Below are 27953 nucleotides of genomic sequence, written 5' to 3' on the forward strand. Positions count from 1 at the left end.
TCACCACAAACCCCAGGAACCCCATCCAGGACAAACATATAAATTGAAATCAGGAGACAACAGCTTCGCTTCACTTGGAGGTCGTACTGATGATGTTACCTAACCAGGTAATGAAACGTCTGGATATCAAACCTACAGCTCAGGGAGCAAATCTACACCCTAAACCTCAACCTGAGCTACAAACCTTCATAAACCTTGCACTTAGTATTAGAGCTCAATGCTGAATTTAACCTCAAGTTATGGTAGGCACTGTCTTGTCCTCTTTAAGTAGATCCAGCAGGCATTTGTGGTCCGATTTATAGCAAATGTATATCTGTAAAGATATTGATTAAAGTATTGGACTCCAAATATCAATGCCAAACCTTCCTTCTCTATTTGGGCACATTTATGCTGTGCATTAACCAAAGTCCAGACTGCATATGATATTGGGCATTCCTCTCTATTGGGACACATTTGAGCTCAAGCTACCCTGATGCCTTCCAGGGAGCCCTCGCATGTCAATACCAGTTCTAATTTGGGATCATAGAGTGCAACACCTTATATGATGACAGCTGCTTCTTCACTTTCCTGAAAGCTATGTCTTGGCTAAGAGACCATTTCAAAGGCTGGCCCTTTGTTAAGAGTTGATGCAAAGGTGCCAGGATGAATGCCAGGCCAGCCCAAGGAAAGACATGCGAGGCAGGGTACCTTTGTTTACACACTATATCCCAGTTCTCCAAGTGCACCTTATTGGCCTTCCCTGTTATTATCACATTATCTCGATAAATGGTGACCTGGGGTAGATCTTGTAAAATGTTGTCCATTGTTGGCTGAAACATTGCGCAGGCTGATGATGCCCCCAGTGGCAGTCTTGTATATTGGTACAAACTCTTATAGGTATTAATTGTAGCATACTTCTGGTAATCCTCATCTAACTGCAATTGCAAGAATGTATGGCTCATGTCCAGCTTTGAGAAGGACACTGTCCCCCGCCAGCTTTACATATAAATGCTCTATGTGAGGACTCAGGTATTTATCCAGCTGGAAAAGCAGTTTACCATTTGTTTAAAATCCTCACATGGGTGAACCAACCACCAGACTTCATAGTCAATACGACCTGTGCTGCCCATTCCGCAATCTGTAGTGGTTTGATGATTCCTTTGCTTTCTTGCTTTCTGATTCCTGCCTCGATTTTTGCTCGTATGGCAAATAGAACTGCGGGCCTTGCTGAATCATGGAGTTGCTTGATAGACCCTAGACCTTCCTGAAAAATGTCCGGGCATTTAATTAGGACTTAATTCAAGCAGCCATTTTCTAATCAAAAAATGTAGAGCCAATCAAGGTAAATCTTTCTTAACAAATTTTGCCCCATCAAGGTTAGGCCTGAGCCTTTTAATACAATCAGTGGTAACTGAACCAGCTGTTTCACATACGAGACTAGAACCGAAGTTTTACTCTTAATCTGTAAAGTTCCCCGCTGTAGGTCTTGTGCAAACTGAAGGATTGGAGTCCAGAGCAAATTTTGTTAAAGACTGGCAATCACTGATATTACCACGCCGGGATGGACCTCCATTAGAACAGTGACCATTAGATTAGATTAGATTAGATTACTTACAGTGTGGAAACAGGCCCTTCGGCCCAACAAGTCCACACCGACCCGCCGAAGCGCAACCCACCCATACCCCTACATTTACCCCTTTAACCTAACACTACGGGCAATTTAGCATAGCCAATTCACCTGACCCGCACATCTTTGGACTGTGGGAGGAAACCGGAGCACCCGGAGGAAACCCACGCAGACACGGGGAGAATGTGCAAACTCCACACAGTCAGTCGCCTGAGTCGGGAATTGAACCCGGGTCTCTGGCGCTGTGAGGCAGCTAACCACTGCGCCACTGTGCCGCCCACCATTTAACCAGACTTGCCGTTTGATCAGTTCTGATTTGGATGTTGCTAAGCAATTTAAGTGTTCCAAACTGGGTATGGATGGATCTAAAGAGATTTTATAAATACATTAAGGATAGAAGGGTAACTAGGGAGTTACCCTCAAAGGATCTCTCAAAGATGAGCAAGGCAGCCTGCATGTGGAACCGCAGGAGATGGAGGAGATACTGAATGAGTATTTTGCAGAGGTAGGCTCTTGGTACCACTATTTAGAAAGGTGGTAAGGAAAAGCCAAGGAACTGACATCGGTGGTTGGCAAGTTGTTGAAGGGAATCCTAAGAGACAGGATTTACATGTATTTGGATAGCAGGCACTGATTAGAGATAGTGGCATGGCTTTGTGTGTGGGAAATCATGTCTCACTAATTTGATTGAGCTTTTTGAAGAAGTAACGAAGAGGATTGATGAGGGCAGATCAGTGGACATGATCTATGGACTTCAGTTAGGTGTTTGAAAAGGTTCTTCATGGTAGACTGGTTAGCGAGGTCAGATCACATGGAATACAAGGAGAACTAGCCATTTGGATACAGAACTGGCTTGTAGATAGAAGACAGAGGGTGATGGTGGAGGGTTGCTTTTCAGACTGGAGGCCTGTGACCAATGGTGTGCCGCAAGGATAAGTGCTGGATCCACTGCTTTTTGCCACTTATATAAATGATTTGAATGTGAACATAGGAGGTATAGTTAGTAAGTTTGTAGATTACACCAAAATTGGAGGTGTGGTGGACAGTGAAGAATGTTTCCTTAAATTACAACGGGATCTTGATCAGCTGGGCCAATGGCTGAGAAATGGCAGATAGAGTTTAATTTAGATAAATGTGAGCTGATGCATTTTGGAAAGACAAATCAGGGCAGGATGTATAAACTTAATGGTAACGTCCTGGGGCATATGGCTGAACAAAGACACCTTGGAGTGCAGGTTCAAAGTTTCTTGTAAGTGGAATCTCAGATAGATAGGATATTGAAGAAGGCATTTAGTATGCTTTCCTTTATTGGCCAGAGCATTGAATATAGGAGTTGGGAGGTCATGTTGCGACTGTACAAGACATTGGTTAGGCCACTTATGGACCATTGAGTGCAGTTCTCGCCTCTCTGTCATAGGAAGGATGTTGTGAAACTTGAAAGGGTTCAGGAAAGATTTACAAGGATGTTGCCAGAGTTGGAGGGTTTGAACTGTAGGGAGAGGCTGAATAGGCTGGTGCTGTTTTCCTTGGAGCATTGGAGGCTGAGGGGTGATCTTATAGAGGTTTATAGAATCATGAGGGGCATGGATAGGGTAAATAGACAAGGTCCTTTCCCTAGGTTGGGGGAGTCCAGAACTAGAAGGCATAGATTTCGAGTGAGGGGGAATGATTTAGAGGCAACCTTTTTACACAGAGGATGGTGTATTTTGGAATTAACTGCCAGAGGAAGTGGTGGAGGCTTGTAAATTACAACATTTAAAAGACATCTGGGTGGGTATATGAATAGGAAGGCTTTAGAAGGATATGGGCCAAATGCTGGCAAATAGGACTTGGTTAATTTAGGATATCTGTTTGGCATGAATGTATTGAACCGAAGGGTTTGTTTCTGTGCTGTACATCTCTATGACTTTCCAGAGTGTGCATCCTTCTGGATACCAGCCGATGAGTTCTCTTACTCAGTTTAGGTCCATTGGGATTCTTTTATTATCTTGAGTCCGCATACACGCAGCAACTACAATGGCTTGCCGGCCTGTATCCTGAAGAAAATGTTAACCATTTGGCTGAGGTTTAGGGTTTTGCTGTGGTCTGACCTAGAGTCCATCTGTTCCGAATATGTCCAGTGTGAGGTTATGCAATTATCTTCACTCGTGTTCCCCAAGCTCAGTCAGACTGGGAGGGTAGGCAGAAGTGAGGACTGCAGATGCTGGAAACCAGAGTTTAGATCAGTGGTGCTGGAAAAGCACAGCAGGTCAGGCAGCATCCGAGGAGCAGGAAAATCGAAGTTTCGGGCAAAAGCCCTTCATCAGGAATAGAGCAAGGTGATGAAGTCCTTTTGCCCGAAACGTCGATTTTCCTGCTCCTCGGATGCTGCGTGACCTACTTTGCTTTTCCAGCACCACTCTGACCCAGACTGGGAGGGTGTTCACTTCCATCGGAATGTGCTGCTACTCACATGCTTCACTTGCTACATTTTCCAATGATAAAGCCAGTTGTCGCACATGTTTGAAGTCCAGTGGGTTTCGGTTAGTAGTTTGCATGATTAATCCCATATACCAGACGGTCTCTTGGCATTTCATTGAACATTAAGCCAAAGTGACATGCCTCTGCCAGTTGTATTAACCTAGACAAAAATCCCCTGGTTTTTGAACAGCCGAGTAAAACCTATAGTATCAGAATTAAAGAAGGCTTGGGATTGTAATGTTCCTTAAGTAAATCCATCAACTCCTGAAAGGTTTTAGCATCTGGTGCCTCAGGGAAAGTTAAACTCATAACAACCAAAAAAAAGCTGCAGGTCCATAAGTTGTCAGCAGAATTACTTGTTGCTTTTCGTCTACCCCAATATCATTTGTCCCGAAAAAATAATGCTTTCTTTCCAGATACTGCGTCCAGTCTTCGACAGTTGGTCAAGTGTTCCAAATAATGGCATGTAGCCAAAAATGCTGACTCCAACTCAAAGATGAGTGTTACTTTCGAATTTCTTCAGGAGCATGCTTTGTTCTCATTGCCACTGAGATACCTCCACAGCAACCAGTATCCCACCACTAAATCACCCTTTATTTACATGTGGAAAATCCTTGACACTGATCCAGCTCCCTCAGAGTCATCTCTCAGAGTGAACAGGATGTAGGACCATAGAGCATAAGACATAGGAGCAGAAATTAGGCCATTCGGCCCACTGAGTCTTCTCTACCATTCAATCATGGCTGATAAGTTTTGCAATCCCATTTTCCTGCTTTCATCCTTTGGCAATCAAGAACTTATCTTTCTCTGTTTTAAATATACTCAATGACCTGGCCTCCACAACCTTCTGTGGCAATGAGTTCCATAGATTCACCAGACTCTGACTAAAGATGTTTGTCCTTATCTCTATTCTAAAAGGTCTTCCCCATACTCTAAGACTGTGCCCTTGTGAGATGCCTGCCAATGGAAACATCTTCCCAACATCCAATCCATCTAGGCCGTTCAGTATTCTGAAAGTTTCAATCAGATCCCCCCCTCATAGGGTGTTTAGCTGGACCTCAGTCGTTGGTAAGATTTTAGAGTCCATTGTGAAGGATGAGACTTCTGAATACTTGGAGATGCACTCTAAAATAGGGCAAAATGAGCATGGCTTCATCATGGGAAGGTCATTCCTGACAAATCTGTTCGAATTCTTTGAGGATATAATGAGCAGGTTAGACCAAGGAGAGCCAATGGGTGCTGTCCATCTGAACTTCCAGATGGTCTTTGATAAGGTGTCACACAGGAGGCTGCTGAGTAAGCTAAGGGTCCATGGTGTAAGAGGCAAGTTACTAACATTTAAAGAAGTTTGGCTGTCTGGGTTTCCTGAGGTACGGGGCTCAAAATTGCTCACAGTACCCTAGATGTGGTCTGACCAGAGCTTTATAAACTGTCAGAAGTACATCCCTGCTTTTATATTCTGGAGCTCTCGAAATGAATGACACATTTATTTGTTAACTACTGACTCAACCTGCAAGTTTACCTTAAGAGAAACCTGGGCCAGGATTCCCAAATCCCTTTGCACTTCAGATTTCTGAAATTACTCCTCATTTAGAAAATAGGTTATGCCTCTATTCTTCCTTCCAAATTGCATGACCTTACATTTTCCCATGTTGTATTTCATCTGTTATTTCTTTTCACACTCTCCTAACCTGTCAAAATCTTCCTGTAGCCTCCCAGCCTCCAGAACACCAACTGCCCCTCCACCTAACTTTGTATCATCTGCAAACCTAGCCACAATGCCCTTAGTTCCTTCATCTAGATCATTAAAGTATAAAGTGTAAAATTATGGGCCCAACACTGACCTTTGTGGAACACCACTAGTTACTGGCTTCCATCCTGAGAAGGACCCTTTGATCCCCACTCTCTGTTTTCTGCCAGACAGCCAATCTTCTATCCATGCTAGTAACTTGCCTCGAACACCATGGGCCCTTATCTTACTCAGCAGCCTCCTGTGCGACACCTTATTAAAGACCTCAGGAAGTCCAGATAGATAGCGTCCATTGGCTCTCCTTGGTCTAACCTGCTCATTACATCCTCAAGAATTCGAATAGATTTGTCAGGCATGACCTCCCCTTGATGAAGCCATGCTCATTTTGCCCTATTTTAGCAATCAGTTCCAAGTATTCAGAAACCTCATCCTTTACAATAGACTCCAAAATCTTACCAACAATTGCGATCAGGCTAAACAGCCTATAATTTCCCATCTTTTGCCTTGCTCCATTCTTGTACGGGGTTATATTAGTAATTTTCCAGTCCTGTAAGATCCTCCAGTGATACCTGAAAGGTTACTACTAAAACCTCTACTTACCTCCATCTCTTCAGCTAAGTCCTTCATAACTCGAAGGGTGTAGCCCATCTGGTCCAGGTGATTTATCCACTTTGAGACCTTCCAGTTTCTTCAGCATCTTCTTCTTGGTGATGGCCATGGTTCATATCTCTGACCCCCGTCTCTCTTGAATTTGTGGTATATTACTCGTGTCTTCCATTGTGAAGACCTGACGCACAGTACTGTTCAGTTCCTCAGCCATTTCTTTGCTCCCCATTGCTACTTTTCCAGTGTCATTTTCCAAAGGCCCAATGTCCACTTTTGCTTCTCTCAGATGTCTGACACCCCTGTTCTTTTCTGTCAGCCATAGCTCTCTAATTGTACCAGATTAACAGTCCCAGTCAGGGAACTCATCTTTTATGAGGTCCACCTGGCTGACCTCATTACAATCACTGCAGGAACTAATGGCAGATAAGTCTCCTGATCCTGATGGCTTGCATCCTAAGATCCTAAAAGAGTTAGTTACAGAGACAGTGGATGCATTTGTTGTAACTTTCCAAAGATTGTTGCGTTCTGGAGATGTAACAGAGGATTGGAAAATTGCTGATGTGACTCCCCTATTCAAAAAGGGCCAGAGGCAAAAAGTAGTGAATTATAGGCTGATTCATTTAATATCTATTGTTGGAGAAGTATTGGAATCAATTATTATGAAAGTAGTAGCATAGCATTTGGAAAATCATAATCTAATCAAGCAGAGTCAGCATGGCTTCGTGAAAGGGAAATCATGTCTCACTAATTCATTAAGAGTAAACTGAGGAAATCTCAACCAGAGTGGAAAGCAGGAAACCAGTAGATGGGTTTGGACTTCTAGAAGGCATTTGTCAAAGTACTTCATAAAAGATTTTATAAGATAAGAGCCAGTGGTATTGGAGGGAGTATAATGACCTGAATTGAAAATTGGCCCATGGACAGGGAAAAGTAAGTGGGGATAACAAGAGAAAGGCTGTATTAGTGAGTACAGTGGGTTCTTTCTTGATGATATGTTTTTGGAGATAAGTCTCTTGATTAAACTTAAAATATAAGCCATAGCTATTAATTTAACCTGGTGCAGTGTTTTGTAGAGGAATAAGATGGAATTATTTTCTGGGTCTGTAGATTGTGAAGGAGCAAAAATGGCCTTTGCAGTGATATGTACTTCTTGTCAGATGTGGGAGTTTAAAGTGAGTTTAAGGGTTACTGCGGATTACATCTGCCATAAATGCTGTTGGATGCGAATCTTATCAGTTTGAGTGGATCGATTGGAGAGACAGATAGAAGCGATGAGGAATTTACAACAGCAACAGTATGTGATGGATGGCAGTTATAGGAAGGGGGGTAAGTCTCAGATGCAGTCACATTGATGGGTTAACCCCAGGAAGAGTAAGAGAGGTCAGCACCTAGGACAGAAGTCTTTTGTGGATATACCCATTTCAAACAGGTATGCTGTTTTGGAAAATGTAGGGGGTGATGGATTCTCAGGGGAATGTAGCAAAACAGCCAAGTTTCTGGTATTGAGACTGGCTCTAATGCAACGAGAGGTATGTCGGCTTCCAAGAGATCAATTGTGTCAGGGGATTCTGTAGCCAGAAGCACAGACAGACGTTTCTGTGGCCAGCAGAGAAAAAGCAGAATTGTGTGTTGTTTCCCCGGTGCCAGGATCAAGGATGTCTTAAGAGAGGGTGCAGAATGTTCTCATGGGGGAGAGGGGCCAGCAGGAGGTCACCGTCCACAATGGAACCAACGATATAGGAAGGGAAAAGGTTGAGATTCTGAAGGGAGATTACAGAGAGTTATGCAGAAATTTAAAAAGAAGGTCCTCAAGGGTAGTAATATCTGGATAACTCCCAGTGCTACGAGCTAGTGAGGGCAGGAATAGGAGGATAGAGCAGATGAATGCATGGCTGAGGAGCTGGTGTATGGGAGAAGGATTCATATTTTTGGATCATTGGAATCTCTTTTGGGGTAGAAGTGACCTGTATAAGAAGGACGGATTGCACCTAAATTGGAAGAGGACTAATATACTGGCAGGGAAATTTGCTAGAACTGTATGGGAGGATTTAAACTACTACGGTGGAGGGGGTGGGACCCAAGGAGATAGTGAGGAAAGCGATCAATCTGAGACTGGTACAGTTGAGAACAGAAGTGAATCAAACAGTCAGGGCAGGCAGGGACAAGGTAGGACTAATAAATTAAACTGCATTTATTTCAATGCAAGAGGCTTAACAGGGAAGGCAGATGAACTCAGGACATGGTTAGGAACATGGGACTGGGATATCATAGCAATTACAGAAACATGTCTCAGGGATGGGCAGAACTGGCAGCTTAATGTTCCAGGATACAAATGCTACAGGAAGGATAGAAAGGGAGGCAAGAGAGGAGGGGGAGCGGCATTTTTGATAAGGGATAGCATTACAGCTGTGCTGAGGGAAGATATTCCCGGAAATACATCCAGGGAAGTTATTTGGGTGGAACTGAGAAATAAGAAAGGGATGATCACCTTATTGGGATAATAGACCGCCTAATAGTCAGAGGGAAATTGAGAAACAAACTTGTAAGGAGACCTCAGCTATCTGTAAGAATAATAGGGTGGTTATGGTAGGGGAATTTAACTTTCCAAACATCGACTGGGACTGCCATAGTGTTAAAGATTTAGATGGAGAGGAATTTGTTCAGTGCGTACAAGACAATTTTCTGATTCAGTATGTGGATGTATCTACTAGAGAAGGTGCAAAACTTGACCTACTCTTGGGATATAAGGCAGGGCAGGTGACTGAGGTGTCAGTTGGGGTGCACTTTGGGGCCAGCGACCATAATTCTATTTGTTTTAAAATAGTGATGGAAAAGGATAGACCAGATCTAAAAGTTGAAGTTCTAAATTGGAGAAAGGCCAATTTAGATGGTATTTGGCAAGAACTTTCGAAAGCTGATTGCAGGCAGATGTTCACAGGTAAAGAGACGGCTGGAAAATGGGAAGCCTTCAGAAATGAGATAACAAGAATCCAGAGAAAGTATACTCCTGTCAGGGTGAAAGGGAAGGCTGGTAGGTATAGGGAAGAGTAAAAAGGAAGTAGGAGTATACTTAAGAGGGAAATCAGGAGGGCAAAAAGGGGACATGAGATAGCGTTGGCAAATAGAATTAAGGAAAATCCAAAGGGTTTTAACAAATGTATTAAGGACAAAAGGGTAACTAGGGAGAGAATAGGGCCCCTCAAAGATCAGCAAGGTAGCCTTTGTGTGGAGTCACAGAAAATGGGGGAGATACTAAATGAATATTTTGCATCAGTATTTACTGTGGAAAAGGATATGGAAGATATAGACTGTAGGGAAATAGATGGTGACATCTTGCAAAATGTCCCGATTACAGAGGAGGAAGTGCTGGACGTCTTGAAACGGGTAAAGTTGGATAAATCCCCAGGAACTGATCAGTTGTACCCTAGAACTCTGTGGGAAGCTAGAGAAGTGATTGCTGGGCCTCTTGCTGAGATATTTGTATCATCGATAGTCACAGGTGTGGTGCCGGAAGACTGGAGGTTGGCAGACGTGCCACTGTTTAAGAAGGGTGGTAAAGACAAGCCAGGTGAGCCTGACCTCAGTGGTGGTCAAGTTGTTGGAGGGAATCCTGAGGGACAGGATGTACATGTATTTGGAAAGGCAAGGACTGATTAGTGATAGTCAACATGGCTTTGTGCATGGGAAATCATGTCTCACAAACTTGATTGAGTTTTTGGAAGAAGTAACAAAGAAGATTGATGAGGGCAGAGCAGTAGATGTGATCTACATTGACTTCAGTAAGGCGTTCGACAAGGTTCCCCATGGGAGACTAATTAGCAAGGTTAGACCTCATGGAATAAAGGGAGAACTAGTTATTTGGATACAGAACTGGCTCAAAGGTAGAAGACAGAGGGTGGTGGTGGAGGCCTCCACCACCACCCTCTTGTTTTTCAGACTGGAGGCCTGTGACCAGTGGAGTGCCATAAGGATTGGTGCTGGGTCCTCTACATTTCGTCATTTACATAAATGATTTGGATGCGAGCATAAGAGGTACAGTTAGTAAGTTTGCAGATGACACCAAAATTTGAGGTGTAGTGGACAGCGAAGAGGGTGACCTCAGATTACAACAGGATCTTGACCAGATGGGCCAATGGGCTGAGAAGTGGCAAATGGAGTTTAATTCAGATAAACACGAGGTGCTGCATTTTGGGAAAGCAAATCTTAGCAGGACTTATACACTTAATGGCAAGGTCCTAGGGAGTGTTGCTGAACAAAGAGACCTTGGAGTGTAGGTTCATAGCTCCTTGAAAGTGGATTCGGTGGTAGATAGGATAGTGAAGAAGGTGTTTGGTATGCTTTCCTTTATTGGTCAGAGTATTGAGTACAGGAGTTGGGAGGTCATGTTGCAGCTGTACAGGACATTGGTCAGGCCATTGGAATATTGCATGCAATTCTGGTCTCCTTCCTATCAGAAAGATGTTGTGAAACTTGAAAGGGTTCAGAAAAGATTTACAAGGATGTTGCTAGGGTTGGAGGATTTGAGCTATAGGGAGAGTCTGAACAGGCTGGGGCTGTTTTCCCTGCATTACAAAATTATGAGGGGCATGGATAGGATAAATAGACAAAGTCTTTTCCCTGGGGTCGGGGAGCCCAGAACTAGAGGGCATAGGTTTCGGGTGAGAGGGGAAAGATATAAAAGAGACGCAGAGGGTGGGACGTGTATGGAATGAGCTGCCAGAGGATGTGGTGAAGGCTGGTACAATTGCAACATTTAAGAGGCATTTGGATGGGTATATGAAGGAAGGAAGGATGTGCTGGCATTAGAGGAGGTCCAGAGGAGATTTTACAAAAATAATCCTGGGAATGGAGGGCTTGTCATATGAGGAGTGGTTGAGGACTGTGGGGTCTGTCCTCATTGGTGTTTAGGAGTATGAGGCAAGGTCGCATTGAAACTTAGAGAATACTGAGGACCTGGATAGGGTGGGTGTGGAGATATGTTTCCACTGGTACAAGAGGCTAAGATCCAAGGGCACAGCCTCAGATTGAAGGAACAAAGCAGCCATGATCACATGGTAGAGCAGACTCAATTGACCAATCCACTAACATCATTTATTGTATCCGTTGTTCCCGATGCGGTCTCCTCTACATCGGGGAGACTGGGCGCCTCCTAGCAGAGCGCTTCAGGGAACATCTCCGAGACACCCGCACCAATCAACCACACCGCCCCGTGGCCCAACATTTCAACTCCCCCTCCCACTCTGCCGAGGATATGGAGGTGCTGGGCCTCCTCCACCGCCGCTCCCTCACCACCAGACGCATGGAAGAAGAACGCCTCATCTTCCGCCTCGGAACACTTCAACCCCAGGGCATCAATGTGGACTTCAACAGCTTCCTAATTTCCCCTTCCCCCACCTCATCCTAGTTTCTAACCTCCAGCTCAACACTGTCTCCTTGACTTGTCCGGACTTGTCTGACCTGCCTAGCTCCTTTTCCACCTATCCACTTCACCCTCTCCTCCCTGACCTATCACCTTCATCTCCTCCCCCACTGACCTATTGTACTCTATGCTACTCTTTCCCCACCATCTTCCCCCCCCCCCCCCCACCCCAACCTCCTCTAGCTTATCTCTTCATGCTTCAGGCTCTCTGCCTTTATCCCTGATGAAGGGCTTTTGCCCGAAACGTCGATTTTGCCTGTCCTCGGACTTTGCCTGTCCTCGGATGCTGCCTGAACTGCTGTGCTCTTCTAGCACCACTGATCCAGAATCAATTGACCAAATGACCTACTTCTACTCATGCGTCTTCTGGTTCCAAGGTGGTGGTGGTGGTGCGGGGTGGGGATTGGGATGGGGGGGAGCGTGTGGTGTCATTGCTGGGACTGTGACTGTTTACAATATATATTATTGACTTGGAGGAAGGGAGTTAATGTACTATAGCCAGATTTTCAGACGACAATGAATTGGATTTAATTTATTGACAAGTGTACTGAGGCACAGTGAAAAGCTTTGTCTTGCGAGCAATACAGGCAGATCACACAGTTAAGTAGCATAGATAGTAAATAATAGGTAAACAGCAGCAAAAACAAAAATCACAGGCACAGGCGAATGTTAAGAGTTTGTGAGTCCATTCAGTATTCTAATAACAGTAGGGTAGAAACTGTTGCGAAACCAGCTGGTGTATGTGTTCAGGCTTCTGTACCTTCTCCCCGATGGCAGAGGTTGTGGAAAAGCATTGCCAGGGTGGGATGGATCTTTGAGAATGCTGGCGGCCTTTCCTTGACAGCAGGCCTGGTAGACAGATTCTGTAGATGGGAGGTTGGCCTTTGTGATTGTCCTGGCTGAGTTCACCACTCTCTGTAACCATCTCCGATCTTGAATGGTACAGTTGCCATACCAGGTAGTGATGCATCCAGACAGAATACTCTTGATGGCGCACCTATCAAAAGTTGGCAAGGGTATTTGCCATCATGCCAAATTTCCTCAGCTGCCTGATGAAGAAGAGATATTGTTGGGCCTTTGTAACCAGTGCGTCCACATGAAGAGTCCAAGAAAGATTGTTGTGGATGACCACTCCCAGGATCGTGACACTCTCCACTTTTTCCACCTATGTGCTGTTAATGTGTAGGGGGCATGAGTAATGTCCCGCCGAAAGTCAATAATGAGTTCCTTGGTTTTGCTGGCATTGAGAGCTAGGTTGTTCTTAGTATACCATTTCTCCAGGTCTTCCACCTGCCTTCTGTAGACTGTTTCGTCGCCATCTGAGACTCGGTGGTGTCATCAGCGAACTTGTAAATCAGCGAACTGGTATTTGGCACTGCAGTCATGCGTATTCAGTAAGTACAGTAGGGGGCTGAGGACACATCCCTGGGGGGCTCCGGTATTGAGTGTTAGTGAGGATGAAATAGTGTCCCAATCTTCACTGATTGTGGCCTGTGGGTCAGGAAACTGAGGATCCAGTTGCAGAGAGTGGGACTTGGTCCAAGATCACTAAGTTTAGTAATCAGTCTCAAGGGGATAGTAGTGTTGAAGGCCAAACTGTAGTCAATGAGTAGGATTCTTACGTAGCTGTTCTTGGTGTCAAGGTGTTCAAGGGAGGAGTGAAGGGCAAGTGATATGGCATCTGATGTGGATCTGTTGGTGCAATTGGCAAATTGGAGTGGATCAAGAGTAGTGGGGAGGCTGGAGTTGATTAATGCCATGACCAGCCTTGCAAAGCACTTCATGACCACCAAAGTTAGGGCCACTGGGCGGTAGTCATTGAGACATGCTGCATGAGCCTTCTTAGGCACAGAGATGATGTTGGCCCTCTTGAAACAGGCAGGGACAGTGGCCTGCTGCAGGGAGAAGTTGAAGATGTCCGAGAAGACCTCTGCCAGTTGATCTGCGCATAATCTGACTGCACGGCCTGGTACTCTGTCTGGTTTCATCGCTTTCCTTGGATTCACACAAAGGAAAACTGATCTGAGCCCTGATGCAGTGATAGTTGGGATAGGTTCGTTAGGACGTGTTGGAATAGGTATTTCCTCTCCACCAAAATTCTGCTCAAAGCGAGCATAGAACGCGTTGAGACGATCTGAGAGGGATATGTCATCGTCTGCTGTCTTGCACTGTCTCCTTTTAGAACCTGTGATGTCATTCAGTCCTTGCCATAGTCGTCGGATGTCTGTCTGGGTCTCTAGTTTGGATCGGCATTGGTCCTTGGCTGTCTTAATGGCTTGATGAAGGTCATTCTTGGATTCTTTATATTTGAGTGGGTCTCCTGATCTGAATGCCTACACCTGGCTTTTAGCAGGTTCTGTGTGTCCTGATTCATCGAAAGTTTCCTGTTGGGGAACACCTAGTAAATAGATTGAAAAGCAAGTTGTGAGAAGGAGTTGAAGAGTGTGGCTCTGGAAAAGCTCAGCAGGTCAGGCAGCATCTGAGGAGCAGGATAATCAACGTTTTGGGCATAAGCCCGATTACATTCCTGATGAAGGGCTTATACCTGAAACATCGATTCTCCTGCTGTTCTGATGCTGCCTGACCTGCTGTGCTTTTCCAGCGCCACACTTTTCGTCTCTGATCTTTAGCATCTGCAGTCCTTACTTTCTCCAAGTTGTGAGAAGGACACAAGCAGTTGACAGAAAGATATTGACAGTGGGCAAAAAGTTGGCAAATGGAGTATAACGTGAGAAAATCTAATGTTCATTTTGGAAGGGAGAATAAAATAAAGCTCAAAGGGACTTAAGGCATTAGTGCATGGAACACAGAAAGCTAGCATACAGGTGTAGTATGTAATCAGGAAGGTGAATAGAATGTTGGCCCTTCTTTTAAAGGGTTGGTGAATAAAAGTAAGGAAGTCTTACTGCGACTGAACAAGGTGCTGGTGAGACCACATCTGGAATATAATGAGCAGTTTTGGTCTCTTTATTTTAGGAAAGGTATTACTTAATTGGAGGCAGTTAGGAGAAGGTTTACTAGGATGATCCCTGACATGCAGGGATTGTCTTGTGAGTGAAAACTAAACAAGTTTGGACTAGACTCACTGGAGTTGTGAAGAATGAGAGATAATCTCTTGAAATATATAGGATTCTTAATGGGCTTGACAGGGCAAATGCAGAGAGAATGCATCCCCACATGGGAAAGTGTACACTAGAGGGCATAGTGTCAGAATAAAGAGGTGCTAATTTAAGTCTGAGATGAGAAGGAATTTCTTCTTTGAGGGTTGTTACTTTTGGAACATCTTTCCACAGAGAGCTGTGGGGTGCAGAGACCTTGTGTATATTTAAGGCTGAGATGTATAGATCCTTGATAAGTGAGATTATCAAGGGTTCTGGGGAAAGGGCAAGAAAATGGACGTTGGCCATGATCCAATGAAAGTAGGCTTGAGGGGGCCGAATGACCTACACTTATTCCTATTTCTTACAGTCTCACCAGCATTTTCTATTTGCATTGGAAATTATGAGAAGGTAAAGGTATGGTTGCGAAGTGGGAAGCCTTTAAAAATGAGTTGAGAGTTCAGAGACAGTATGTTCCTGTTAGTGTGTAATGCTGGATGACCAGAGGAATGGAGGCATTGGCCAAGAAAATGAAGGAGGCATATTTCAGATAGAGGTGGCTGGGCTTGAGTGAATCCCAACAGGAGAATAATGGCAGTGGGGGTATATTTAAGATGGAAGTTAGGAGGGCAAAAATGGGACATGAGATAATGTTGGCAAAGAGATTTAAGGAGAATCCAAACAGATTCTATAAATACATTTAGGGCAGAAGAGTAACTAAGGAGAAAATAAGGCCCCTTCAAGATCAACAAGGCCATCTATGTGTGGAACCTCAGGAGATGTGTGAGATATAAACAAATACCTTTCATTAGCATTTACTGTAGAGAAGGATATGAAAGCTAGGGTAGTTGGGGAAAAAAACAGTGGTATCTTGACAATAGTTCATTTTACAGAAGAGGAGGTGTTGGAGTTCTTAAAGTTAGATAAATCCCCAAGTCCTGTTCAGGTGTTTCCCAGAACTTTATGGGAAGCGAGGGAAGAGATTGCTGGATCCCTTGCTGAAATACTTTTATCATCGACAGCCATGGATGAAGTGCTGGAATACTGGAGGTTGGCTAATGTGGCGCCATTATTTAAGCAAATCTGTAAAGAGAAAACTGAGAACTATAGATCAGGTAGCCTTTCATCAGTGCAGGATAAGTTGGTGGAGGGAGAGTGGTGGACGTTGTCTATAGGGACTTCAGCAAAGTGTTCGACAAGATTCCACATGATAGACTAGTTAGTAGGGTTAGGTCACATGGGAACCAGGGAGCTAGCCAATTGGATACAAAATTGGCTTGAAGTTCGGAGACAGCCTGTGGTTATAGAAGGTTGCTTTTCAGACTGGAGACCTATGACCAGCAGTGTGCCCCAAGAATCTATATACTGGTGGTGAGAGTTGATGGAGATGAGGCAATAGCAAGAGGTAGCGCAGCCAGTGGGAAGGAATTTCCTGGGAAAGAACCAAGGAATTGGTTCAAGTGTGTTTGCTTTAATGCAAGGAGTATCAGGAATAAAAGTGATGAGCTTAGAGCATGGATCAGTACCTGGTGCTATGATGTTGTGGCCATAATAGAGATGTGGGTTTCTCAGGGGCAGGAATGGTTGCTGGATGTTCCAGGGTTTAGAACATTTAAAAAGAATAGGGAGGGGGGAAAAAGGGTAGAAATTCAGAACAGTAAGGGAGCAGTCACCTCATTAGGGGTTTACTACAGGCCCCCCAATAGCAGCAGGGAGATTGAAGAAAGCATATGTCAGCAGATTTTGGAAAAGCGTGAATGTAGTAGGGCTGTTGTAATGGGTGACTTTAACTCTCCCTCCCTCCTTCGAGCAGATGGTTTGGAAGGAGCTGTTTTTGTAAGGTGTGTTCAGGAGGGTTTCCTAACTCAGTACGTTGACAGGCCGACAAGGGGAGAGGCCATTTTGAATTTGGTGCTCGGCAATGATCCGGGGCAGGTGTCAGATCTTGCGTTGGGAGAGCATTTTGGTGATAGTGACCACAACTGCCTCACATTCTACATAGCTATGAGAAGGAGAGAAGCAGGCACAATGGGAGGATATCTAATTGGGGAAAAGGAAACTATGATGCTATCAGACCTGAGTTGGGAAGCATGGACTGGGAGCAAATGTTCCATGGAAAGGGCACTATAGACATGTGGAGACTGTTTAAGGAACAGTTGTTGCGAGTGATGCATAAATGTGTTCCTCTGACACAGATAAGAAGGGGTAAGATAAAGGAACCTTGGATGATGAGAGCGGAGGAGCTTCTCGTTAAAAGAAAGAAGGCAGCTTACATAAGGTGGAGGAAGCGAGGGTCTTGCTCAGCTCTAGAGGATTATAGGCAGGCGAGGAAGGAGCTCAAAAATGGTCTGAGGAGAGCCAGGAGGGGGCACGAAAAAGGCTTGGAAGGAAGGATTAGGGAGAATCCAAAGGCATTTTATACGTATGTGAGGAATAAGAGAATGATCAAAGAAAGAGTAGCATAGGGAACTTGTGTATAGAGTCTGAGGAGGTAGGGGAAGCCCTAAGTGAGTTTTTTGCTTCTGTCTTTACTAAAGAAAAGGACCTTGTAGTGAATGAAACCATTGAGGAGCAGGTAGGCATGCTGGAACGGATAGAGATTGAGGAAGCTGATGCGCTGAAAATTTTGACAAACATTAAGATTGACAAGTGCCAGGGCCAGACCAGATTTGTCCTTGGCTGCTTTGGGAAGCGAGAAATGTGATTGCTTCGCCACTTGCGAAGATCTTTGCATCCTCGCTCTCCACCGGAGTCGTACCTGAGGACTGGAGGGAGGCAAATGTAATTCCTCTCTTCAAGAAAGGAAATATGGAAATCCCCGGCAATTACAGAACAGTCAGTCTCACGTCTGTCGTCTGCAAGGTGTTAGAAAGGATTTTGAGGGATAGGATTTATGACCATCTGGAAGAGCATGGCTTGATTAAGTGCAGTCAGCATGGCTTTGTGAGGGGCAGGTCATGCCTCACAAATCTTATTGAGTTCTTTGAGGATGTTACTAGACAAGTTGATGAGGGCCAAGCGGTGGATGCGGTGTATATGGACTTCAGCAAGGCATTTGATATGGTTCCCCATGGAAGGCTCGTTCAGAAGGTCAGGAGGAATGGGATCCAGGGAAATTTATCTGTCTGGATACAGAATTGGCTGGTCGACAGAAGACAGCGAGTGGTAGTAGAAGGAAAGTATTCTGCCTGGAAGTCAGTGGTGTTCCACAGGGCTCTGTTCTTGGGCCTCTACTCTTTGTAATTTTTATTAATGACTTGGATGAGGAGATTGAAGGATGGGCTAGCGAGTTTGCAGACGACACAAAGGTTGGAGGTATTGTTGACAGTATAGAGGACTGTTGTAGGCTGCAGTGTGACATTGACAGGGATGCAGATATGGGCTGAGAGGTGGCAGATGGAGTTCAACCTGGATAAATGTGAAGTGATGCATTTTGGAAGGTCGAACTTGAAATTTGAGTACAGGATTAAAGACAGGATTCTTGGCATTGTGGAGGAACAGCGGGATCTTGGTGTGCAGGTACATAGATCCCTTAAAATTGCCACCCAAGTGGACAGGATTATTAAGAAAGCATATGGTGTTTTGGCTTTCATTAACGGGGGATTGAGTTTAAGAGCTGAGAGAGCTTGTTGCAGCTCTATAAAACTTAGGTTAGACTGCACTTGGAATACTGTGTCCAGTTCTGGTCGCCCTATTAAGGGAAAGATGTGGATGCTTTGGAGAGGGTTTAGAGGAGGTTTACCAGAATGGTGCCTGGAATGGAGGGCTTATCTTACAAAGAGAGGTTGACTGAACTCTGACTTTTTTCATTGGAAAAAAGAAGGAAGAGAGGGGACCTAATTGAGGTGTACAAGATAATGAGAGGCATAGATAGAGTTGAAAGCCAGAGACGTTTTCCCAGGGCAGAAATTGTTAACACGAGAGGTCATAGTTTTAAGCTGTTTGGCGGAAAGTATAGAAGGGATGTCAGAGGTGGGTTCTTTATGCAGAGTGTTGTGAGAGCATGGAATGCGTTGCCAGCAGCAGTTGTGGAAGCGAGGTCATTGGGGATATTTAAGAGACTGCTGGACATGCATACGGTCACAGAAATTTGAAGGTTCGTACATTAGGTTTACCTTACATGAGGATCAATGGTCGGCACAACATCGTGAGCTGAAGGGTCTGTTCTGTGCTGTACTGTTCTAATCGATGCTGGGTCCACTGCTTATTGACATCTGTATAAATGATTTGGATGTGAATAGAGGAAGAATGGTTAGTAAGTTTGCAGATGACACCAAAATAAGTGGTGTAGTGGACAGCGAAGAAGATTATCCAAGAGTACAACAGGGCCTTGATCAGATGGGCCAACGGGCTGAGGAGTGGTAGATGGAATCTAATTTAGATAAATGTGAGGTGTTGCATTTGATAAGACAAACCAGGGCAGGACTTACACATTTAATGGTAGGGTCCTGGTGATTGTTGTTGAACAAAGAGACCTAGGGGTGCAGGTGCATAATTCCTTTACGGTGAAATCGCAGGTAGACAGGGTAATGAAGAAGGCATTTGCACAGTTGCCTTCATTGGTCAGAATATTGAATATAGGAGTTGGGATGTCATGTTACGACCGTACAGGACATTGGTGAAGCCACTTTTGGAATACTGTGTACAATTCTGGTCACCCTCCTGTAGGATGTTGTTAAACTTGAGAGGGTGCAGAAAAGGTTTACAAAGATCTAGCCAGCACTGGAGGGTTTGAGTTACAGGGAGAGGCTGAATAGGCTGGGGCTTTTATCCTAGGGTGGGGGAGTCCCAAACCTAGAGGGCATAGGTTTAAGGTGAGAGGGGAAAGATTTAAAAATGGACCTGAGGGGTAACGTTTTCACAGAGAGAATGGCGCATGCATGGAATGAACTGCATAGGAAATGGTGGAGGCAGGTACAATTGTAAGGCATTTAAAAGGCATCTGGATGGCTGTATGAATAGACAGGTTTAGAGGGATATGGACCAAATGCTGGCAAATGGGACTAGGTCAGATTGGGATGTCTGTTAGGTGCAGATGGGTTGGACCGAAGAGTCTATTTCCGTGCAATATGGCTCTCTGTCTATAATAGCTGTGTTTACCCTGAAGTACTTATTTTCCATGTCTTTTATTTAATGCAAATTTGTTAATATTTTCCTCAATGTGTTACATACTGCTTTGAGAAAACATGCTGTTATCTGCATTGTATCTGAGAATACAGTAATGTTGAGAACCTCTGCTTTATAATATGAATAAAATGATATAAAGTTGGGAGATGGATTATCCCCATTATATTTAATATTGTGTGGCATCAGTTACTTTTTTGAAAATGATTTCTTAATGATGTTTCACTCTGAATTTCTAAAACATGAAGACTGCAGTGCAGATCATGGTCATTCTCTCAATAGGAGATTATTGAAAAGCCAGTATAAAAGATTGAAATCTGGCTGTTTTTCTGCCACTTTAACTTTCCTTCTCTTTTGCATGCTCTGTCATTTGTTGGAGTTCTATTACTGAAGATCATTCAATATAATTGATTACTAGTATTAATTAAGCATGAATTTATACAACATTTATACAGAAAGAAAAGAAACTCAAGGAATCAAGGTTCTTGTTCAGTTTCCAATGACTCATGCCACAAATTTGCAGGCATAACAGTTAAGAACAGCAATTAATTTGGCTGTAAAATCCTCTAGCAGATGACTACTGTTCCAAGAGTTTATTTTCTTTCTAGCCCAGTGCTAATGCCAATAATTGCATCTCAGCATCTGCCCTTAAATGTAAAACTCAGAGTTAACCTGTTGGAAATTGTATTGTACAGTGTCTTGCTCAATGAGACACTTAAACTGTGGTCCTGATGAGTGATGATGCTACTTGAGATTATTTTCACAGATCAGTGGTTTATTTATTTATTTTTTATAAAATTTGCTGTTCCCCCACTTCACATTTAAATTTACCAGTACACTGATTTCACTTGGGCTTTAATGTCATAACACATTTACATCCTCATTTCATTGCTCTAAATATTTTTGTTTATTTCAATATAATATTTAAATATTTTGGTGAGTACTTTATTCTGTATCAACACCATATATCTGGAAGGTTGTGAGTCACTGCAGCTCAAACTTTTTCTTAAAGTTTTCTGATGACTAGATATCTGATTTTAATTGAAAATAAAAGCTGTAAAAATTAATTTGTAGCAGCTAAAAGGTAAACCTCCTATAACAAACTCATTTCTAAATGACCTGTTGACCATCCACCAGCAGTTAAATTATATTTAAGACCAATGATATTGAACAGCTGTGGCATTTTTTTGTATCAGCATTGCAAAAGTACATTTTTGCCAGTCTTTGACCATGGAGCATCTTATTTTTTCAGAATTTTAAATGATTTATGAATTATCCAAATGGATTCTGTCCCTTGACAATTTTGTGTTCCAATAGATTCTCAGCCATCATTTCACACTTGACTGGTGTGTTAATTGGGATCCATCTGAGACAAACTGTACTATTCATTCCCCTTATCCTGTGTGGAAAAAGGCTTTTCTGGGACAGTGGTAGCGTCCCCACCTCTGGGCCAGAAAGGCTGGATTCCAGTGCTCCAGTGGTGTGTTAAAACATGGCTGAACAGGCTAATTGAAAATATCTATCCTCTATGAAGCCTGAGATAAAGTCAGTGCTGAAGAAATTTGGCAATTTACTTAAATGTTTTAAAGGTGTAAGCAGATGGCTTACAGTACTTGTTTCTGAACTGCAGTGAGGATCTTAGTTAGACTATTAAGTTGAATGGCTCTGATTACATTTTGTCGGCTTGTCTGTCTTCTGCTCACATCCATCGTACAGGTGCCCTTAAATTATCTGCTGTTTATTTGATTAGTCTGTGATTTACAGTACTTTTGGACATGGTCTGCCCCTCTGAACTAATAAACATTTATGACCTGGAAGAAATTTGTATGTCCACCAATTAACAAAGTCCAATTTAGAATAGATTGCAAAAAATATCTTGCATCTAACATCTGTATCTGTCAATTTTTTCTGTGCCTATCAGCCAACTGCAAATTAACTGGTGGTCTTTTGTACTTTTGCCTTGAGTTGAAAGTTAATTGACATAGATTATGATTGGGTTGTCATTGCTGTCACACATTATCAAATAAAAACAGTGAGTCCTAAGCCTAAGAAATTGTTCGCACCTACATCAGAAAACAGGCATTTATTATGACTTTCTAACTTCTGCGTGATATTCTGAGTTGCATAAAACCCTTTAGTTCTGTTATAATCTAATTGTTGTCATGGCTGTTTCCATCTGCTTAGCTAGATTTAACCCTAGGATAGTTAATTGCTTTATCGGAGTCTGTTTTTGTATTTCTGTTACCCGATAGCCTCTAAATGAGTCCTAACAGCTTACGTGAGAGGAACATCATTATTATTAATGGAGGGAGCAGCTGATGGCATTTAAAAGGTTAATCAGGCTTCCTGACCATGTAGCATTGTCAATACTGTGTGGCGCCAATTATTTTGGTTTGTGGAAGTTCTTTCACAACAAACCACTAACAGACTTTGTGTAAATTGCCAAATCATTAATAATTGAAACAAACACTTCACAACTAATTGATCATCTGTAATGTGTTTTGTAATCACTGCAGTTAGAGTTTTTAGCACTAATCAAAACCGTTTCCCATTGATTCTCAGTTGTTCTGGCTGGAGACTGCTGTATATTTTGTGTCTGAACTTGTGTTGGGGGGAGCTGATGCTGGTTTTAATTATTTTCCTTTTTTCTATGTCTCTCCAAAATTGATGCAGACACTCAAAACAGGACTGACCATGTTTGGGGAAGCAGTTGGACGGCTGGCTGGCAGCCTACCCTCGGGGCCAGTTGAGGATGAGGTTTCCACGCATAGCACATCCCGACGTAGCCCACACATTCCTGGAGTTGTCACAATCATTGATACTGAGACAGTTGGGGAAGGACAGGTAATATCAAAAGCCGTGAGTGTAACATTTTTGCCAGGACACCGGCATTATTTGGGTAATCAAAATCAGGGTGATTTGTTGTAAAGGTGATATTTTTCTTTCCAAAACAGAAACAGGTGGAGCATGGAAGAGGATGGAATTGTAATATAAATTCTTGTGCCTGCTTTTCCGTTGAAGAAATTTATTTTGAAACTTTTCCAATTAATCAATGCTTGCAAGATATGAGGATAAATGGATAAAATAGACATCTAGTTTAAAAGGCAGATTGTGTCTGGTTTTATTTGTTGTGGAAGTTGAAATTAGTTCAGAAATGATCAACTTATTCAGTATCAAATGGGTAACAGTCCTAGTAGCACTGTCTTTAGAATTAAAAAAAAAGAGTTAATTGAGAAATATATATTGTCTTATCCAGTCTCAAGCAGTAGTGAAAATTCTAAGTCTACATGCTACCAATTAATGTAAACATCTCATGTGTAGTAATAGCTAATAGTAATGACAAAGGTTCCATTGTAGATATTACAGGCATTAGAACTAGCCACATGATCATTCTGTAAGGTAAACCAAAGCATGAGGTGCTTCTTGTGCAGTGTTAGTGTTCCTGTCAAAGCCCTGGGTTCAAATCCCCACCCACCTTCTCCACAGGTGTGTAATAACATCTGTGAACAGATTGATTAGAAAAGATCAAAACCAAAACATTGCAGATATTGGAAATCTGAAAAGAAACATAGAAGTTGAAAATACTTAGCTGGCCAGTCAGCATCTATGAAGAGAAAAGATAAGTTGCTATTTCAGATATGGGCCCATTTTTAATTTGCTGGTTCCGATGGTTTCAGCCATACACTTTTCCTGCTCATCTCTATACATTGGCCTGATCTTAATAGTCATTTTATGCAGTACAAATTAGAGATCTTACAGTCAATTAGGTGCCAAACAACTGCTTAAACTCAGGAAGTCAGTAATTGTTTTTGAATTATTGGAACTCAGAATGCCATTAATGTGGTTTCCTTTTAGCCAGCATCCAGTGGAAAAGCTGATAGTCTATTTCACCGCTTAATTGCTCTGAGCATGGAAACCTTATTCCATAAATTTCAGTTTATTTATGGCTTTTTAAAAGTAAGTTGCAAGGGTGCATGAGCAGAAAGGAGAGAGTTCCTATCTCAAATTCTGCTGAATTGATGAGCTGGATCATTGAACCAATGTGCAGTGCGAGTGCAAGTGTGCCATTAGATTTAATAAGTGAGGATTATCAGTGGAAGTGGTCTAGTAGTGCCAATGTACAAAAAAAAGTAAGAGAGTTTTCACCATACACTTCTGTCAATTATTAAATTTTCTTGTCATTAATTTACTATCTTGGGGTAAGGAAAGTGGAACTCAACACCCTTGTCACTACTTCACTTAGTTCTCGCAACTGTTTTAATTTACCACCTTCCCTATTAGTCCAAAAGACTGTCTGCATTTCATGAATTTTCTTCAAAAGACCTGTATTTCCACATTACTCCCTCCTTGTTCTTCCATCATTTTCCTGAGTCTATTGCCTGATGTTGATTCCATACTTTGAGAGTACAGAAATCTTTTGGTAACAAATCAATGCATGTACAGCAATAGCTCATGGAGAAGCCTCCAAAGAACCTGATGTTTCCCCAAATGACTGCTACCACTTTAAATCCTGTCTTCTTACAATTTTATATAAAAGTTGAGGTTGTGGGCTACCATACAATCTGCAAATGAACTAATGCTGTAAAATCCAGTGGGATCAATAGCACATTTATCTCGTGCATGCAAGACTTGACAACGTCTATGTCATTTTGTGGAGTACTTTTTCATGGAAAACATCAAAAACTCACTTGAATGCATTTTATCATCTGACATCCATGCACATGCATTTTTGAATCTGAATCACTGGGTACTTATCGGAAGAAGGAAATTGGCAAATGTATTTCACAGTCTGTAATGCAGAAATGCTGACAACCATTTGTAACACTGCCTGGATTTGGACGAAATATGGATTTTACCAATCTGTATAATTTGCTTCACACATGGATCATGTCATATTTTGACCTGCCACTCTTATATATAATTAGGTTAAACTCTGCCAAGCTACCTCTAATTTGGCTTATAAGGAACAGACATGGGTTGGAGGTAATAGAAAGTCCAATTTCATTTGATGTGTTCTTGCTGTCTCTCATACTCATTCACAAAAAAAATTAAAGGGGCTGCTTATCATGTAGGACTTCTTGAATTGGGAACTTTACTGAATCCATTATTGAAGAATAGCCAGATATACAATTATATAAAAGGAGTTATTAATGGTGAAGATCTAATTTAGAGAAAAGTAACTGCTATTACGCAATGAATGGCAATATCATTTTTTAAATTATTGGGATTTGCTACCTCTTTGAAAATTGTCCTATTGTTCCTCTTAGCAATAAGCTGTCCCTCCTTCATATACCCCCTGCTGAAGTGTGAGGCTGTGGTCTTATGGTAATGTCACTGGATTATGATCCAGAACCCCAGAACAATGTTCTGGGAACATGCTTTTTGAGTCCCACCATGGCAAATGGTGAAATTTGAGTTAAATAGAATCTGAAATAGAGAGCTGACCTAATGACAATTATGTAACCACTGTCAATTGTGAAAAAAAAACTTAGTTCATTGAAGTCCTGCAGGGAAGGAAATCTGCGTTCTTACCTGATCTGACCTCTGTCTGACTCCAGACCTGCAACAGTGTGGTCGACTGTTAATTAAGGAAGGGCAAAAAATGCTATTCCAACTTAGTGTCTGATAAAACTTTAGAACTATTAGAACAGCGAAAATGCCAAGTGAAAATAATTTTGGAATTCTGGAACCCCAAACTAAAAATAGAGAAAGCTGGAAATACTCATGCAGTCAGATAGTACCTGTGGAGATTGAAAAAGATAACATTTCATGACCTATAATCAGTTCTGACACTTATTATAAACAAACACTTTTAGTCACTTTAGCTTTGTTCCCCCATTTTGTTCAATCTTGATGACAACTTCCTCTATAGAGTGTTGCCCCAAGTAAAATGTATGGAACAGAATGGAGTACAAGTTAGGATGTGTTTCCACACTTCTGAGTTTCATGTGCATTAGTTATTGATCTCTTTGATTATGTATTTCAGTATCACTTAAATTCATCTGAAACTTTGAGGTAGATGGAGCATCATATATTTTTCAGACTTACTACTGCATTTCCAAACAGCTCTTAGCTGTGGTTCACTTGGGGAGCACCCTTTCCTTTGAGGCAGATGGTTATGGATGAGAGTCATTCTGCTGAAGTGCCTTAATATTCAAAGCTGTGGACTAAGAACTTGTCAGTGGGATTAGGTGAGATAGTTGTCTCTCAGCCAGCGCAATGTAATGCACACATCCTCCTGTGCTGTTTCTTCTGCATTTATATGTCTTATTTCAGTAATTGAGTACTGTTTCTAGGTTGACGCTCTATTGCAGTACTGATTGAGTGTTGCATTGTCAGAGATGCTACCTTTTGGATCAATTGTTCAAAAAAGACCATCTCTCAGTTCAGTGGATGTAAAACCAGCTCATGATGTTATTTGAAGAAGAGCGTGGCATTTTCCTAGCAGCTTGTCCAGCATTCCTCCTTCGAAGAACTCTTTCAAAGAAATGAAATAACTTGTCACATATCTCATTTACTGTGGTGTTCCAACAGCTGCCACACTTGTCTGCACACAGCTGAAGCCAATGGTCAAGGGCAATGCTTGAAATAATTTTTCGTTGAAATAATGCCAGCTGTGCACTGTACTGAATACTATAGTATTGGTGACAGTTGAAGGGTTAACAGCTCCATTGTTCGGATGATGTTATCCCTAATTGAGGTGTGTCAATGAGCTGCTTTCCACGGTTCAGTTCAGGAATCTTCCTTGATCAACCCTTCAGAGGTATTATGAAAAGGTGTCAAACTCCAAAATACTGGACTTAAGATAAACATAACAGTACTGGATTGTGTGTTCTTCAGTTGAGGAAATAGCTTCATGTACACATTGGTATTAGAAAGGTCTGAGTCTCAAACCATACTAAAAACAATTTCAACAGATATATTGCAGGGATGTATTTTGTTGAAGGACATGACTCAGGCCTCTTACAGGGTGTGCATGCTGGAAATATAACCCAAAGCATCCTCCGTTTTTGTGAAAAATTATGCCTCAATTTCTAGTTTGCAGTGCTTGCAAAACAACTAAACTTTTAAAGGAAATTGCAGTTGGAAAATGCTGCTAAATAGAACTTTGAATTTTCAGTAGTCAATGCAAAATGAGGAAATGCTACTGAATATTTACATGAGAGTGGCCAGACTTTATTCCCAAGATCTTTCTGATCTCCTTACATTTATTTGATGGCCATTTTGCACACATCATAATGCAGAGAAGTTAGAGCCTTTGTACATGTGCAGGTGCATTAGAAGATGTGTAAGTTATAGTGAGGGACTTGAAAAACTAAGACTATAATCACAGGGTCAGAAGTCACATGACACCAGGTTATACTCTTACAGTGGACTATAACCTGGTGTCATGTGACTTCTGACTTTGTCCATTCCAGTCCAACACTGCCACCTCCACACCATATGATCACAAGGACATAGAAGGTTACGTACGATTTATAGAAATGTTCAACATTCAAAAACATAAATCATAAGGTTACTTTTGCTGGATTATGAAACAAAACAGCATAAGTTTAGCATTTTTACTGGAAGCACAAAGGCGAGCATCAAAAGATTTTTTCATGCAAAAGTTGAATGTGTTATTGCAAACGCCTGTTGTTGCTGAGTCAGGAGTAAAATTTAAGAATCAATTAAATAAATGCTAAGCAAAAAAATGCTAAGGAGTACAGGAAAGGACAGACAAATGAAATTAAAATGAATGGATTTTGTGGAACTGGTAAATACACTGTGGACTGAATGGTTTTCTAGTGCTGAGATTTCTGTGATCTATAAGAAAGTTTCTGAAATGTTGTGCACTGTACACCTCATATTGCCCTGATTTTGGGGATTCTCTTGTAACATTAAGTAGTT

General features: G+C 42.3%; 1 protein-coding gene across 2 annotated transcripts in view; it reads left to right on the top strand.

The window, feature by feature from the left end:
• Positions 1–27953, top strand: part of bcas3 (BCAS3 microtubule associated cell migration factor) — a 1223934-nt gene that overhangs the window by 297646 nt on the left and 898335 nt on the right. For both annotated transcript variants that reach the window (XM_043718095.2, XM_043718097.2), the window contains exon 12: positions 22737–22907. In XM_043718095.2, coding sequence (XP_043574030.2) covers positions 22737–22907 — 171 coding nt within the window. The remainder of the gene's footprint in view (positions 1–22736; positions 22908–27953) is intronic.

The sequence above is a fragment of the Chiloscyllium plagiosum genome, unplaced genomic scaffold (assembly GCF_037043375.1).
Source record: "Chiloscyllium plagiosum isolate Xiang-an unplaced genomic scaffold, Cpla_swu_hap1 HiC_scaffold_31, whole genome shotgun sequence".
Taxonomy (NCBI): Eukaryota; Metazoa; Chordata; class Chondrichthyes; order Orectolobiformes; family Hemiscylliidae; genus Chiloscyllium; species Chiloscyllium plagiosum.